The sequence below is a fragment of the Colletotrichum spaethianum genome (genome assembly GCF_022836535.1).
Source record: "Colletotrichum spaethianum MAFF 239500 DNA, contig04, whole genome shotgun sequence".
Taxonomy (NCBI): Eukaryota; Fungi; Ascomycota; class Sordariomycetes; order Glomerellales; family Glomerellaceae; genus Colletotrichum; species Colletotrichum spaethianum.
In genome coordinates, this window is record NW_026054774.1 from 1,515,503 (window position 1) to 1,530,279 (window position 14,777).

The 14,777-nt window shown below is 54.7% G+C and overlaps 8 protein-coding genes across 8 annotated transcripts; 3 read left to right on the forward strand and 5 right to left on the reverse strand.

Annotated features, from left to right (window-relative positions):
- Positions 1–1,514: 1,514 nt before the first annotated feature.
- Positions 1,515–2,734, reverse strand: ColSpa_02463 (cysteine and histidine-rich domain-containing protein 1; the record flags this gene model as incomplete). Its single annotated transcript, XM_049268675.1, has 2 exons — positions 1,515–2,380; positions 2,629–2,734. The coding sequence occupies 2 exons, from the start codon at positions 2,732–2,734 to the stop codon at positions 1,515–1,517; spliced, it is 972 nt and encodes a 323-aa protein (XP_049124632.1).
- A 1,060-nt stretch (positions 2,735–3,794) lies between these two features.
- Positions 3,795–4,268, forward strand: ColSpa_02464 (glutaredoxin-like protein YDR286C; the record flags this gene model as incomplete). Its single annotated transcript, XM_049268676.1, has 2 exons — positions 3,795–4,001; positions 4,140–4,268. The coding sequence occupies 2 exons, from the start codon at positions 3,795–3,797 to the stop codon at positions 4,266–4,268; spliced, it is 336 nt and encodes a 111-aa protein (XP_049124633.1).
- Positions 4,269–4,439: 171 nt separating this feature from the next.
- On the reverse strand, positions 4,440–5,034 carry ColSpa_02465 (4-hydroxy-2-oxo-heptane-1,7-dioate aldolase; the record flags this gene model as incomplete). The annotated part of the gene is made up of 2 exons (XM_049268677.1): positions 4,440–4,705; positions 4,761–5,034. 2 exons carry the CDS (start codon positions 5,032–5,034, stop codon positions 4,440–4,442), a joined length of 540 nt encoding a protein of 179 aa, XP_049124634.1.
- A 266-nt stretch (positions 5,035–5,300) lies between these two features.
- On the reverse strand, positions 5,301–5,501 carry ColSpa_02466 (uncharacterized protein; the record flags this gene model as incomplete). Its single annotated transcript, XM_049268678.1, has 1 exon — positions 5,301–5,501. The coding sequence occupies one exon, from the start codon at positions 5,499–5,501 to the stop codon at positions 5,301–5,303; it is 201 nt and encodes a 66-aa protein (XP_049124635.1).
- A 1,123-nt stretch (positions 5,502–6,624) lies between these two features.
- On the reverse strand, positions 6,625–7,326 carry ColSpa_02467 (DNA-directed RNA polymerase II subunit rpb7; the record flags this gene model as incomplete). The annotated part of the gene is made up of 4 exons (XM_049268679.1): positions 6,625–6,679; positions 6,700–6,869; positions 6,939–7,019; positions 7,078–7,326. 4 exons carry the CDS (start codon positions 7,324–7,326, stop codon positions 6,625–6,627), a joined length of 555 nt encoding a protein of 184 aa, XP_049124636.1.
- Positions 7,327–8,950: 1,624 nt separating this feature from the next.
- On the forward strand, positions 8,951–9,673 carry ColSpa_02468 (putative endopolygalacturonase D; the record flags this gene model as incomplete). Its single annotated transcript, XM_049268680.1, has 3 exons — positions 8,951–8,983; positions 9,054–9,137; positions 9,203–9,673. The coding sequence occupies 3 exons, from the start codon at positions 8,951–8,953 to the stop codon at positions 9,671–9,673; spliced, it is 588 nt and encodes a 195-aa protein (XP_049124637.1).
- A 564-nt stretch (positions 9,674–10,237) lies between these two features.
- On the reverse strand, positions 10,238–11,518 carry ColSpa_02469 (uncharacterized protein; the record flags this gene model as incomplete). The annotated part of the gene is made up of 1 exon (XM_049268681.1): positions 10,238–11,518. The coding sequence occupies one exon, from the start codon at positions 11,516–11,518 to the stop codon at positions 10,238–10,240; it is 1,281 nt and encodes a 426-aa protein (XP_049124638.1).
- Positions 11,519–13,681: 2,163 nt separating this feature from the next.
- Positions 13,682–13,915, forward strand: ColSpa_02470 (uncharacterized protein; the record flags this gene model as incomplete). The annotated part of the gene is made up of 1 exon (XM_049268682.1): positions 13,682–13,915. The coding sequence occupies one exon, from the start codon at positions 13,682–13,684 to the stop codon at positions 13,913–13,915; it is 234 nt and encodes a 77-aa protein (XP_049124639.1).
- Positions 13,916–14,777: the final 862 nt, after the last annotated feature.

Here is a 14,777-nt window from a genome sequence, read left to right on the forward strand (position 1 = left end):
ACAATTAAATAAAAATCCCCGGTTTTCTTTTCCGATTTCTCTTTAACAGCCTTTCACATCTGCATCAGGCCGTAACGAGCCAAGAGCTTTTTTTGTAGTCAGCGGAGAGAAGTCCACGACCCCCCCCCCCCCCCCCCCCCCCCCCCATTTTTTTTTAATCCTTTTTGAGATTGTCTCCCTTTCCGGTTCACACACGTTGTGAGCCAGGGGCGTGTTGTCATTAGCGTCGGTATTTACTCGAGAAGGTTCATCCGCCTCTGAATATCTCAGCAGTTGCCGGAGGAGTGGGGAGGGTCACTCACGTCTCCTTGTCGTATTTTTTTGTTTTATTCGTTGGATATCCAAGGCTTGGACAAGGCGAATGGACTATGTTGAGGAAGCTAGGGTGGGAACTAAGGGGCACTAGGAAAACTAGGCTTAGGTAGAATAAAAATCAGATAAGCCATTTCAGTGTAAGCAAACACTGCCGTCGGCACTACACTAGTGCGAGTGAGTTGGAAACGCAGAAAAGATCGCCAACCGCCTCTTCCAGACACGTATTCGTCACCACGAGCGACCGCTCGCCGCGACGAGACACGCAAACGCCAATGGTTCGAGTGCCAAGGACCCTCGGACGAGGGGGGGTGCGAAGGGAGGGGGGGGACGTGAACGGCATCCGACTTTCGAAACTCGTCATCTCAACAATTCGTCTTCTTTTTTGTTTATTTTTTTATTTTTTTTTATACTTTTTCTCGTTTCTGATCACGCCCGCCTCATGGGCGCAAAGGTGTACCGAGAGAGGCCTAGGGTCGTGTTTCTGATTTCTTCCCGTGGATGGACGAACGGCTGGGCTGGGAGGGATCTAGACTTTGGTCGGATTGCGTATGTCTATCTCTCTTACCGTTTTCGGCATGTCCCGGCTGAACACGTTCTGATGTGCGCCCGTGTGTCTGGCTGTTCCTCGGTTTCTTCTACCTGCTGCTGTCTCTTGTCTCTCTCTTTCTCTCTCTCTCCAAGAGAGAGATTGGCTAGAGAAGGGGAGAGAGGAAAAAACTCGCACACCGAGTCAAAGAACGAGGACGCGCAACGTGTTTCCCGCCAGGACCCTCGTCACATGTCATGACGGATAGTCATGTCTGAGTGCGTCTCACACAGCCCGGATACCAAGAGATAGAGAGAGGCCTCAATTTGAAAGGGGGTGGGGGTCAGGTACATGTCTTAGGTTTGACGTTGGTGATTGTCTTGTTATACGTTCTTTTTACAGAGCAGCGCCGCGGCCTTGGATTGCGACATGAGAGCTTCTCGTGTCTCGCATGCTTATCTAGAGGTATCTTGCGTGCTTCTCTCCTGTCTCTTCTTGCGCCCAGGGGGCTTTCCCGTGTCTCACACACTTGCTCTCCCCTCTCGCTCTCTTCATCTCTACTCACTGACGTTTGTCCTTTTTCCCCCCCTTCTCTGGCGCCTCTAAATCCGAAAGTCCGTGTGATAACCCTCTTGACGCGAAGCGCGAGAGCATAAATCTACTACACTCAAGTCTATTGCAGACGCCCCGCCTTGCCGATTTGTAATATCTCACCGGTAAGACGGTCGTCACTGCGCAGGACCGGCCACGACTCACCGCCGGCCTTGGCGAGGTTTACCTCGAGTTTGGTGCCGAGGACCTTGAAGGTGGACTTTTCCGCATCGATGGGCGCGAACAGGGGCACCTCGGCGGTGTAGCGCTTGGGCGGTGAGTCCGACGTAGGCAGGTCGAGCGCGACGGACTGCGATCTGAACTCGATCTTGGCCGAGTCCTTAACAATCTTTTTAAGGAAGAAGGAGGCGATGACGGTGGAGGGCGTCTGGTAAAAGTCGGTGCGGACGGTGTCGAGCTTCTCCTCACCACCGGCCGCCGCGGCATCCTTCTTCTTGCCGCTGCCGATGAAGAGGTGACGGTTCTTGGTCTTGCAGCCCTCGATCTTCATGAACTGGTCGAACTCGAGCACGCGGCGCTTGCAGCAGCTGTATCCCTTGGAACCCTCGTGGAAGATAGGAACGCCGGGGTGGTGAACGCAGGACTCGCCGTCGCGGGATGCGCCCTTACGGTAGGTGGCCGAGCAGGCCTTGCGGCGGCAGGTGGCGCCATCGGGGATCTCGAGGGAGGCATCGTCGGACTCGGACTCCGGAGGTGGCGGCGGAGGGGAAGGCGCGGCCTGGGCGGCTTGAGAGAGGGGCTTGCGGCCCGGTTCGGTTGTAGAGGCGGCGAGCTTGTCGAGGAGGGAGGGCGCGGCGGCGGGGTCCGCTTGCGGCTTCTGCTCGATCTTTGGGGGCAGGTCGGTTGTGGAGTGCTTGCCGGTTGTGCAGGGGGGGATGGTCATGAACTCCTCAAACGTGAGGACGCGGGGCTTGCAGCACTTCCAGCCTGTTTTGAAGCGATGGATGAGGTTAGCCGTCGTGTCTCGTGTGAATAGATGCCGATGCGACCGGGTAGCGGCTGAACGGAGCTTAGGAAAGGGATGGGAGAGGGGTCAATTGGGCGAAGGAGGGGAATCCCTATCCCAATCGCACGGGACAAGAACGGAAGAGACACATTCTCCATTGAAGATGACGGAGTACATGTGTAGAGTTTGTATGGTGGGTAGATGGGCTGGGTTGCGAGCGATTGAGTACCTTTCTGGCCTTCGTGGAAGATGGGAGGGCCGGGGTGGTAGACGCATGGCTCCTCTACATCGGTATAGAGCTTGCCGCAACCCTGGTGGACGCACTTTTCTGCCATTTTGGGACTGGCCGGGGGGGTAGATAGAGGTTTCGTTGCTTCGCAGTCGTTTTCGCGTTGGATGGGGTTGACGCTTCCCTGATAAGTCCTTGAAGAATAGAAACTGAACAGAAAGTAAGGCGAAGGCAAAATTCGCAATTGACGACGGGTGACGTTTGAGAGTTGGGCGGTGGATAAGGAGAGGCGGCGGGTCTGCAGGACTGTAAATTGTCGAAAGGGCCCGGTAAATGGAAGTGAAAGTGAGGGGTGTTTGTCGTCGATGGAGGGGTTACTATGTTCTCCAGGATTCCAGAATTTCCCAGGGGTCCTCAGTGCGCTTTAGCGGCTCAAAATTATGCATGATGGGCACAAGCTCCTCGAAGACACACTCATGATTCGCCCAAAGCCACCCAACAGGTGGTAGGACGCGGGCTGCTTCGGTGTGCTCACCGCCTTCCTGAAGCGTATCCCCCCCGCGAACGCGAAATATTGACCGAAGATGCGTAAGTCACTCTCTGGCCTGTCCTTGCAATCCAACCAGGGTGGAAGACGTTCAGTCGGAAACACACGTCCGTCTCCAGCCCACACTTTTGCCTTTGGCCCATTCCATCAGCACAATACAACTCTGGACGGCTGCAACTTTGCTCTTCTCGAGGTGGCCCCCAATCAATCAATCAATCAATCAATCAATCGGACTCTTTTGAAACAGCAACAAACAAGCGTCCCCCTCACATCCTCGTTATTGACAAGAGGCAGTGGCAGACCCGTCATCTCACATTTCTCAGCTCATCAAATTCGCCCACAGACGTCCTACGCCCGACCAACCCTAGTCCCTGGCTGCCGATCTCCTCTTTTGACACTTTTCTCTTTCCTTGATCAGCTGAGCGAGAACGAGGCTGTTTCATAGCCTTCGAGCCTCTTTCCTCAGCCAGTCCGTCGCCCTGACTTTGGTACTATTCGCGTGCCACGTCTTTATGCGTGTGGGTGGGATACACGTTATCCGTCGAGTTAATCCCAAATCTCCTCGGATTACCGCCGCTTGACTTCACAGCGATCTTCAAGTCCAGAGATCGAAAAAGCAATGTTTACGTCAACACGACGACTCCTCCAGAAGGCTCAGACGTGCCGAATCACGCTCTTCACTCGCGATGAGTGCGGCTTGTGCTTGCGAGCCAAATCGGCCCTCTCCAATGTCTGGGACAGGAGGCCCTTTGCCTTTACGGAGGTCAAAGTCACCGCGCCGGATGCGAAGAAGTGGAGGGATCTGTATGATTTCGATGTCCCTGTGGTAAGTTTTCCTCCTCATCATTAGTCTATCTCGCATGGAATACATGACGCGGAGAATAGACGTCCGATGTACGCCAAGCCTACCGCACAAGACATCGACCTTCACCCCCAAATCCGTCCATGTTCTAACTCATACCAGATCCACATCAGCAAAGCTGACGCCCCTGAGGAGGACCCCAAACTTGTGGGCAAGGCCGTCAAGCTCATGCACCGCTTCGACCCAGACCAGATCGAGGCCAAGATGGATCAGGTTGAGGGCAAGAACTGAAATGCCAGGGATGTTATTATTTCCCCCCTTTCATCCAAAGCGGCCGCACTGTTGCTTGGCTGAAGGATTTGCCGGCGGGCCAGCCAAGCGTCCCAAGCAAACAGCATAGCCTACCTACTCCCTTCCCCTATTCGTCACTCCGTTCTTCCTCCTTTTCCTCTCAGCTTCCGTTCAGTACGATCCACCCTTGGCTGGCTTCGCCTCCCCCCTGGCAACGCTCAATGACTCCGACAAGGTGAACTGCAATGCTGTGTAATCCGTCGCAACGCTAATCATGTCGAAACCCTTGTCCGCGAAGGCCTTGGACTGCTCGCCGCTGGTGCAGAAGATGCCCGCCTTCTTGCCCGCCTTGTGCGTCGCCTCAAGGACACGGTCGATAGCATCGCTCAACTCCTTTTTGATGATGCCGTTGATCACCGGGTGGCCGATGTTGTTTCCTACGTTATGCTTGTCAGACGGCCAGATGCCAAGGTGGTTTCGGGGTTTGCTGACCAAGATCAAAGGGCCCGATGAAGAGGACATCGATGCCCTCAACCGCCGCGATGTCCTCGATGGACTCCAGCGCCTCCTTGGTCTCGATCTGAACCATTGTCAGCAGGCTGTCGTTGGCCTGCTGGAGGTACTCGGTCATGCTCGGCGCCGGGTTGAACCGCTCCATGGCCAACGGCGACCCGAAACCCCGGCGTCCCCACGGCGGAAACTTGGCGGCCTGGACGAGGTCCTTAGCCTCCTGGGCGGTTCGGAGCAGCGGGACGAGGATCTTCATTTGTCAATGCGTCAGTGAAGTTTCTGAGGCCTCCCGTCTCAATATGTTGACCCTACCCCGTGAGCGCCACAATCCAAGGCTCCTGGAAGCATCGTCAGCCGAGTCCTGTAGTGCGAGCCGTCAATTGATGAGTTCCCTTACGCTTAACCATCCAGCCCTGCATGTCCGGCAACCTCACGATCGGGGAGACACCGGCCGCAGCAATGGCGGGCACCGCATCGTGCATGGCGCCATCTGGAGTCGCAGGTCAGATCACATCGCGTTCTTCAACCAGGGATGAAGGCCTCAAAGCCTTTACCGTCAATGTTTCCATGCTCGCAGTCCACCAGAACCCAGTCCACTCCCGGACTCCGCGCGAGAACCCGGGAAACATTGGCGCCGGGGATCATCTGCCACAACCCGAAGCTGGGGCCAGCGCCCTTGGTAAAGGCCGTCCGGAGCCGGTTGGCTGCCTGCATTGCCGACATTTTTCCGCGAACCGGGGTAGTTTTGAACAGGTAGAAATTATATAAGTCTGTATATAGAGAAAGATGCAGGCTTGTGCAACGTGAGTCTCTTGTCTTTTATCTTCAGTGTGCGCTTGTGTACGATGCTACCGTCCGCGACTGGACTCATGGTGAACAGGCGCTGTCAACCGCGCCCTATATCAGAAGGGCTGGTGCGGGGGTTTCCAATGACGCTCGGGAGCAAGGCCGGCTAATTCCCCTCCCCCCCACCTTGCATGCACGCAGGATGTGGGAACCAACAGGCCAAACTGTGGTCGGATCCCCCATAACCGCCACGGGCCGGAAGAAGGCCAAGCGGGTTCATGGGCCGGCCCTGAGAAAAATGACCCCGCGGGCAGACTCTGTCCCTCCACAAACCACGACCTGCGAGGCGTCTAGGCGGCGGCGGGGTAAACATTCAACTATCATTGCATTGGGAACCAGAACTAGAAAACGTGGAGGGAGTGTGCAGGCCAAAGTACCTACCTCGACCTCGCAGCTTGCGGTTACAATCACAAGTCGGCAGTCTAGAGAGGCACTCCGTCAAAGCAAGCATCGCTCCCTTATCCAAACACACATTCATGACCTGAGGAGCGGCCCCCTCAACGGTTTTTGGTCTCTAGAAACAGCCCCTGATGGCACGGTGTGTGGTCACGGCTTCGCTTTTTGCTCTTTTTATTTCGTCAAACTTGAGAAAGCTGTGGCTTCAGGTTTTGTACAACTTCCAAGACGCAACCCGGATATGATGCTTGTGAATCATCAAAAAACGCGCCGATCGTTTGGGCATGCGTATGCCCTCTTCCCCAAACTTTTTTCTATCTTCTGCTCCTCGAATGCAGGTTTGTCAGCGTAACGGAATGTTCGTCTCTGGCCCCAAAACGATCCCCTTGAAGTTCGTCTGGGCCTTGTCCAGAAGCTTGTTCTGCGCCGTAGCAACACTCGTTGTTTGATGCGCATTTTGCCCAATCCCCTGGATGGCCACGGTAAGGGGCTGAGGCTTAGCTCTGGTGGAGGAACATGACCCCTTTGCGTTGACCGAAGCCCGCGCAAGCCACACGGGACGTGATCTCTCAAGGCCCCCTTTCTATCCCTTTGCGGGGGATGTTTAATCCTGAAGGCAGCTTCGCAGGGAAACATTTGTAAGTGAGACCTGGCCACAGCTTTGCAGAGAATGACATACCCGAGATAGTCTTCCTTGATGCTCCCAATCGCCCACATCTCGCCGACTTCTGTACGTGTGCCGATCACCTTGACGCGCACATGTGTTCCCGGCTCGATGATAGTATCCTCGTTGTTGGTGAACTGCGGTGGCGTCGCATTAGGATCCCACTTGATCTCGGACGGGATCAGCTGGTAAGAGGAGTCGTAGGTTAGTTATCGACAAAAAACTGCCTGGCCAGCGCGGAAGCGAAAACCTACATGTGCCGACACGAATAACCGCAGAGGTCCCGCCTGAGCAAAAAAGCCCTGGTGGTTGACTGAGTAGACCACAGCATCAACCTGGGTTCATGTCAGAAACCGCTTCCCCGACAAAGCCAGGCAGATTTGTAGCAATTACCGTCTCGCCCTTGAAGGGCCGCCACACGACGGCTCGGTAGCCGACGGTGAACTCGGCCAGACCGCTGCCAGGAAGAATGCGACCTTCGGAGATGTCGAAGGTATCCATGATGGAAATGATGTAGTAGCTTCCCGCGCAGGTGCCCTCCACGTCCTTCAACAGCTTGCTCGTCACCAGCTCATGCATGTTCCGGCCGAAGTAGGAGGGATGCAGGGTGACCCTGCGCTCCATGTTGTAGAGGAAAAACATGTTGGCGGTTTCCGCAGCGCAGCGTGTCCGAAGGAGAGCGGCGGGTGGTCGTGAACGCGGCTGCCCAGATCCGACTCCTGCGAATTGTCGACGGCGCGCAACAGCAATGCGTCTGTATTAAAATGTGACTAGGTCTAGAGCTCGTATCGACGTGGATTGAGGTCGGGTTAAGAGGTCGAGCGACGCGCTTGATTCGACGAGTGAACGCAATCGAGCCGCTGCTTCCAAAGATAGACCGCTGTGCAGGGCCGGGGGTCGCGAGCAAGTGAGAAGCTGTGTGAAGTCGCACGGCACGTCAGTCCTCGGAGAAAGAAAAAACAGAAAGACTGAAGAAAAGAGAAGCGCGAGGACTCGATCGAATGTCGCGTGGTGCCTCTGTAATGCGCTATCGGAAATGCGCCGCCAGCGTGGTGACTCGACGGGTAGTGAACGGAGAGGTTGTGCAAGATGAAGCCGGGCGAGGCTGAGATGGCCTTGTTACCGCGAAGAAGTGGCTCCTGAATTTTTTGCCTTGCGGGCAGCCGCATTCCCCAGGCACGAAAAGTGGAATGAAAAGCATTCGACCATGGGAGTGTCAAGCCACAGGTACAGCTGCCACACCTTCCGCGCCTGCGCTAAAGTTTAACACTAGCGCGGAACGCCCGCCCCATGTGGCTCATGGCTCCGGGAGGCCGGGGTAAGCGCGATGATCGGGAAAGAAAGTATGAACTCTGGACTTGAAGGTCCGAAACGAGTGGGAATCCCGATTCGTGGACTACCTACTACGAGAAGGCGGGAATAACCCGTTGCGCCTCTCAACCGTCTAGTGTGCGCCTATCGGATGCCAGAGGAACGCGACGGGTGGTGCCATTTGCAACGGTAGAAATCGCAACCCTAAAGTGTCCCTCGTGCGGCACAGCTTCCCCTTCTTCTTCTTACCTGTACCAATGACTTCTCTAGTCTTCCTGGCCGAGGTTTTCGCACTCCCCCAACCCTAAGAGAGTCGGTCAAAAAGCCTCCCCAGCCCCCAAGACGCTCACACGACAAATCCACGAAATCAGATTGGGTGAAGGGCGTCGTCGTACGTTGGGTGCATGCACCTTTAGTGGTTTTTAGTGGACTCGGCCCCCCGAAATCTCCAGTCACAAGCCGCCCCTTGTCCGCTCTTGTGGCCTGTCGCCTGCTGGAAACCCAGCGGACTCCCTACGGTCCCCCCGAGCCGAAGCGCAAAAACGCGCTCCCCAGCGGCCCCACGGGCGCTCCCACACCAAAGGTACGGGCGACGTGCTGTGGTGGGACACCACATATGAACACCATTGCAACCCTGTCCGGAACACGACGGCATTCCTTCATTTTCCATCATCCTCCATTGCCCAACATCACCAGCTCTCTGACCTCTCCCTGTCGCCAGCAGTCAATCTAACCATCCGACTCCTGTTGAAAGATCGACGCTGCCGCTTAACGCACGACGCACTCGAACCGTTTTGCTTGTCCGCTTCCGCCCCAACTCCTGTCGATCCGCCTGCGGCCGAGCCACGACCCTGCAGCCTCGTTCTGGTGTGTCCTGCATCAAACCTCGGTTCTCAGTCACCTGCCTTGCCTTGGCTTAAGTCTCAACACCAACCACCACTCATCCACCGCCATCATGTCCCTCGACTTGGAAAAGCACTTGACCTTTGTAAGTGAATTCGAACTCCGACATTTTTTCAGATGTCTTCTCATTGCAGTCGCTAATGACCTCCTCACAGTATGGGGCTTACCACCATAACACTGTCAACATTGGCATTCACATGGCCTGTGTGCCCCTGATTCTTTTTTCGGGATTTTGCCTAGTAAGCAGCCAATGAGAGAGAGAGCGCCCTTCTTGACCGTCTTGAGCTCATGCAGACTTCCCCAGGCCACCAACACAGGAACTCTCATCCCGCTCCCTAGCTGGCTCACTGTCCCCAACCTGGAACTCAATCTGGGAACCTTGGCCGCTCTGACTTGGGGCAGTCTGTACGTTCTTCTCGAGCCTGTGGCAGGCACGCTGCTGGCCATTATCTGCTTGGCCGCCACCGCAGCTGGCAACTCCTTCAGACTCCAGAACCCTTCCTTGACGAATCAAGCCGCCATTGGCGTCCACATCGCCTGCTGGATTTTCCAGTTCATCGGACATGGCGCCTTCGAGGGACGTGCGCCGGCTCTTTTGGACAACCTGATCCAAGCTGTCTTCCTCGCCCCTCTCTTCGTCTGGCTCGAGTTCCTCTTCAAGCTCGGCTACCGACAGGAGCTCAAGGGCCGCGTAGACAAGGCCGTTGAGAAGGAAATCGCCAAGTTCAGGGCCTCCAAGGCAAATGGTAACGCCAAGAACGGCAAGGCCCAATAAACTCTGCGCAGACCAGCCATCAGTAAACATCTACTCGGTACTGCGCGACGCAAACTCTTCGGATATCATGCTGCGCGCTAGCCCCGCGCCAACTGCCCTGCTTGTCTATCTCACACTATCACCAGAGATCAGCAGCATAATGGGAAACGGAACCATCACGGGACGCAGCGGTTGAACAGGCGAGAGAAACAACAGGCGGGATCAAAGCCCCACGGCATGGCAGCATTCAGGCAGGCGCCATCACCTCACAGGCGGAGTACTTTCATCAGATACCAATTTGAGCTTACGCGTATACAGATTGTCAGTCGTTGGATCTGTTACCTTGGTCAGTTACAATACTTGTCACACAAGGAGTTGCCATCGGACCTCCTACGCGTAGCCTGCATTCGGTCATCAGCTTTTTGTTTTTTTGGGAAGGGAAAGGAGGCTTTATTTGTCTATGTCAATTACAGGGAAGCGGAACGCACGAAACGGGTACATAGTTCAACAAACATAAGCATTCACTCACCAAGACTGCCTTCGCGCCATCCACCTCCACTTTGCAAGGTACAGGTCGCAGATGAGTTACATCCTCCCCTTCTCCACGTCGCGGGATTTGCAGCACACAAAAGAGCTGATGTCTGAGTGGTCGTCCGAAGTAACGTTCGGGCTCTCGACTCTATCGCGACGAGCATCTTCACTACGACGCGAACTGTTTCCGAACGCCTGGAAGAACCCCTTCAGTGAGGCCGACTTTGGCGTTTTCGCCGGAGGCATAGGTTCGGTGCCTCGGCGACGGGGCTCTCTAGGCCGCGAACGTTTGTCGGTCAGGGGTTGCGGCTGTCTGTGCCCCCTTCTCTCTCCGATGGGCGCCTCCGGTGTGGGCTTGGTGTCGGTCAGACTCCTGGAATCGGCGTACCTGCTCTGGTGGGGAACGAGCGACTGCTTCGGCCTCTGCTGCTGTGTTTCAAGGTCATATCGCAACCGGCCTCCGTCCACCTCTTTTCCAATATGACGGTAAGGGCCGGGATCCAGACTCGTAACTTGCCGTGCTGCATACTGGCATCGATCCATATTGTCTGTTGTACCCACAAGATGTTGTGCATACCGACAACTGTCAACTGGACTCGCAATATGCTCTCTCTCATGATCGTGACGACTTGAGCGGTGTCCTCCTGTTTGGCTTTGCTCCAAGCTGATTGCTGGTCGATCCCGGTCTTTCAACACAACTTCGATGTTCTTAGTTGGTCGTTCAGGCACATGCGGAGGTTGCAACTGCTGCTCATTCACACCCGAATGAGTAGGCGCTTTCGACAGACGACAGGGAGCGGCTCCATACGCTTCCGCAATGTGTTGTGGGTAGTGGTAGCTCGGGTCACCCCAGCGCTCACCGAGAGGGACGTGTACGAACGACGGCATATCGGGCAGGGCTTTATCGGTTTTGGCGTCGTCACCGGCGGCAGCCTTTCGCTCCTCCTGCTCCCGCCCCCTCAAGGACTCCTGGAAGTTCTCCTCCCGTGAATACCACCGCTCCTTGACGACCTCGTCCTTCTCCTTCTCCTCCTGCATGCGCTTCCGCGAGGCGTCCAGCGCCTCGGGCGTGAGCCTTTGACGATACTTGCTCAGCACGATGCCCCTGGTATTGGGGCCGGACTGCTCTGCTTTGGTACACGCTGGGCAGATTTTCGAGGAGAGGAAGGCTCTCTCCTCGAGGTAGTCGCTGCAAGGCTCTTCAGTCGGCCAGCCGAAGACGAATAGAAAGGCGGGGTGACAGCACCAGCCCGTCCTTGCGGACCAAAGCTTGCGGCATTTGAGGACTTTCTTTTCCTTGTGATCGCAGGCGTATTTTATACTGGTGAAGCACATGGCTGCGGTTATTCCGACGGCTGCTGAAGATTGTAGTGACGATGTTACTATTGTTATGACGTCAACTGGGAACCTGGATCGCTAAATATCTGGTCGGCCAAGTTGTGTACATTATTATGTGTGGTAAGTGTGCTCTGGCGTGACTCACAAGGCCTCTATCTCGAACTGGCTCAGGATGAATCTATATAACTCTGTCACAATCTCGACCTAACTTATGGCCAAAGAAAACGAACAAAGGTGGAAGATGGTAGACATGACGACTGTTCATCAATATCATTGTGCATCGATTTTCTGCTCTCACAAGTCACTTTGTGCTTCAATACCTGACCAGAGGACGAACAGTCTATTTTATGGACTAGTAAGAGCATATTTGAGGCTTCAGATTGGCTATTCAGCAAAACATGGCAGTGGCTGGTATTGCCCAGACAATGAGAGGTAAATTCATAGGCGAAAGACATAACTCGGCGGATGCAGCGTTAAAACGATAAACCTCGAATCTACCGGAAGATGCCGTAGCCTATTCGACAACGGGAACCTATTTTCTGTCTCTAGTGAAGGACCAGATAGGCCATGCTCATTCCTTCTGCACGACCAGGCGAGAACTTTTATGAGGACATACTTTGTGATGGAAGCTCCTTTGACCCGAATTACCATCTTTAATGCTTCTTTTATATCTTTGAGTGGATTCTTCATTTACGCTTCTTTCATTAACAACTTTGTTTCGCTCGAAACAAGGCGCTCGAGGAACTTAACCCTTCCCACCGTCACTCTAGCATATCTCGATCAACAATGCGCCCGAACCACGAACATGCCAATCTTCCATTCGGTTCCGAGTGTCCTCCGCTTCACAACCGGCGCTCAATCAGAGACGGACCTGAGAAACTGACAGCTTTTCATGCAGACCAGATCCAAGACCGGATTTCTCTGTTATTCCCTCGTTTCACACCCCTCGATTTGAGCCTTCCGAAACGTCTTGTCACCCAAGGCAATCGTGTATATATCTGAAGCGAACATCAACTTCGGAAGTTTGATCCTCGTATGTAGAGCATCGCGAGCTTTTTCGACCATTCAGCGACATGCAGTGAACCATGATAGAGATGACGTACTGTCCTCGTGATGGTTCCATGCGATCCGATGAAACTCAAAGATCAGACTATTTAGGCATACTAGGTATCAACTACGACGACCAAGGACGCACTAGGCAGTTGGCCCAGATCGAGGAAAATAAACTCAACCCTCCTCCTCCTCCTCCTCCTCCTCCTCGTCGTCCTCATTCTACTCCTCATCCTGAAACTATGAGCAGCCACAATTACCGCCCTTTTCACGAGTCGCTTGAGGCTGCGAGCGAACCAACTTCGCCGCTCGACACACATGATGCTCGTGTTCTAGACCCGGTTGCATACGACAGAGTCCGAGCTCACTCACCATGTCGGAACACACACGGCCGTCGTCGCTTCGGAACTCCCCATAACCAGCCTAAAGGCGCGAAATGGGCGATCGAAGATCGTCAGGAACGTACTGTCATTTGGGAAGATGACTGGGGAAGACTGTGGGAAAAGGGCTCGGGAGGTCCTGCGCGGCGAAGTGACATGGTTCATGTGCGCGTTTGGTGGCAAAGAGCAGAGTCGTACACAGATGCGTATATCAAAGAAAGCGCCAGTTACGTCGTCTACTGGAAGCTCGACGGAAATCTGAGGATTCGCCAGTCTTTGCGAGAAGGAGTATCGGCATCCACCCATCGCTTCTTCGGCTACTTCCCAAGACGTGGCCACGCAGATCTGTGGTTCGCGCCCAAGTCAGCCCCAAAATCCTCTGGGCTGTTTTTGTTCAACAGAGGAATCGCAACTTCCAAATCAACTCCTCACACTCCAAGTACTGTAGCGGATGGAGGCACGCAACTCCATGATACTCACCATGCTATTCATCAAGGGTTGAACAGCGGCAGGGACCTCGACATAAAAAGATGCCAGCTGGGGAAAAACACAACCGACCAAATAAGACCCCTCAGCGAAGAAATGGGAAGCCTTCTATCACTCCTTGAGGCAGCCAGACTTGGTTTCCGCAATGTATCCAAAGAAGAGAATGCTAATATTGAGTTCGACACGGTTGAGGGCAACACGAAAAGAACATCTACCAGCCCTGCAAAACTGGCCACAAGCACTTATGGAGCTGAGACCCGCGTCCGATCAGATCGAGACGATCTTCTTATCCGTCCACGAGCGAATGACCCGCTCTGTCACTTCGGCAATCTGCACTTTGAGGAAAGAACAAGAAATGATCTCTTTCCTTCCCAGCATGGCAATGAAGTGGTGTCTGGGCTTCGCCTGGTCCAGCGCCATCGTCTACCTGAGTTCTCTGTCGTTCTGGATCCGCATCCTGGAGCTGAGGCAGAAATAGTTGAGAATTGCCGAAGTCCGGGAACAGCACGATTTCGAGGGGCGGGACCAGCCTTCGCACGAGAAGAGGGGGCCGTGAGACAGCGCGCGATATCCACGAGGCAAATCGACGCCTTGAGCTTCGGCTGCAAAAACACTCTAAGCTAGGGCAACGACGGAGTTGGTACGGCGCACAGGCAAACTCGCTGCTGGAGGCGCCACTGAGAAATGCGGGACGGAGCCAAGTCCGGCGTGACCAAGTGCAGCGGCGCTACGATGAACGAAGAAGCCCCCGCAGACGCAGGATTCGCGAGCACGGCAGGCGGAAGAAGGTTGTCACTGCTACCGGTCGGGGTCTTCCCACGAACCCCGCCAAAAGGATCCGAGACCAGGTCTACGGGAACGATACAGGCCGTTCTAGCCTCGAATCCGGCCACGACATCCAGACTTGGCAGTCGGGAAAAGAGCCCAGCCCTCAACAACAAGCGAGAGCCTCCGACAAAATGCGGCAGGAGGCACTTGCCGCTTTAGAAGGGCGACAATTGACTTCGGCCGAGATGAGTGAGGCAAAAGAGATGCCGGTAGGCGACTACCGGGCCGAATTCTATCCAGTGCCGCCCTTACCGAGCTCGATGATGGTTCTCACCAACGTAAGGAGAAAAAGGAAGAATCGAGGGATCGAGGCAGAGGTTGAAGGCGGCTTTGGAGTAAGGTCGGAACACCTACCCGATATGTTTTCTCTTACATGACCTCGTTGTGGTGTCGGGAATGACGTCGAGCGCAAAAGGCTATGCGCACACTGACGATGTCCTGAACGGTTGCAGTTTGCAAGCGTAACGAAAAAGTCATCTTTGCCTCCCGATGACATCTCTTTCCCGACCTCA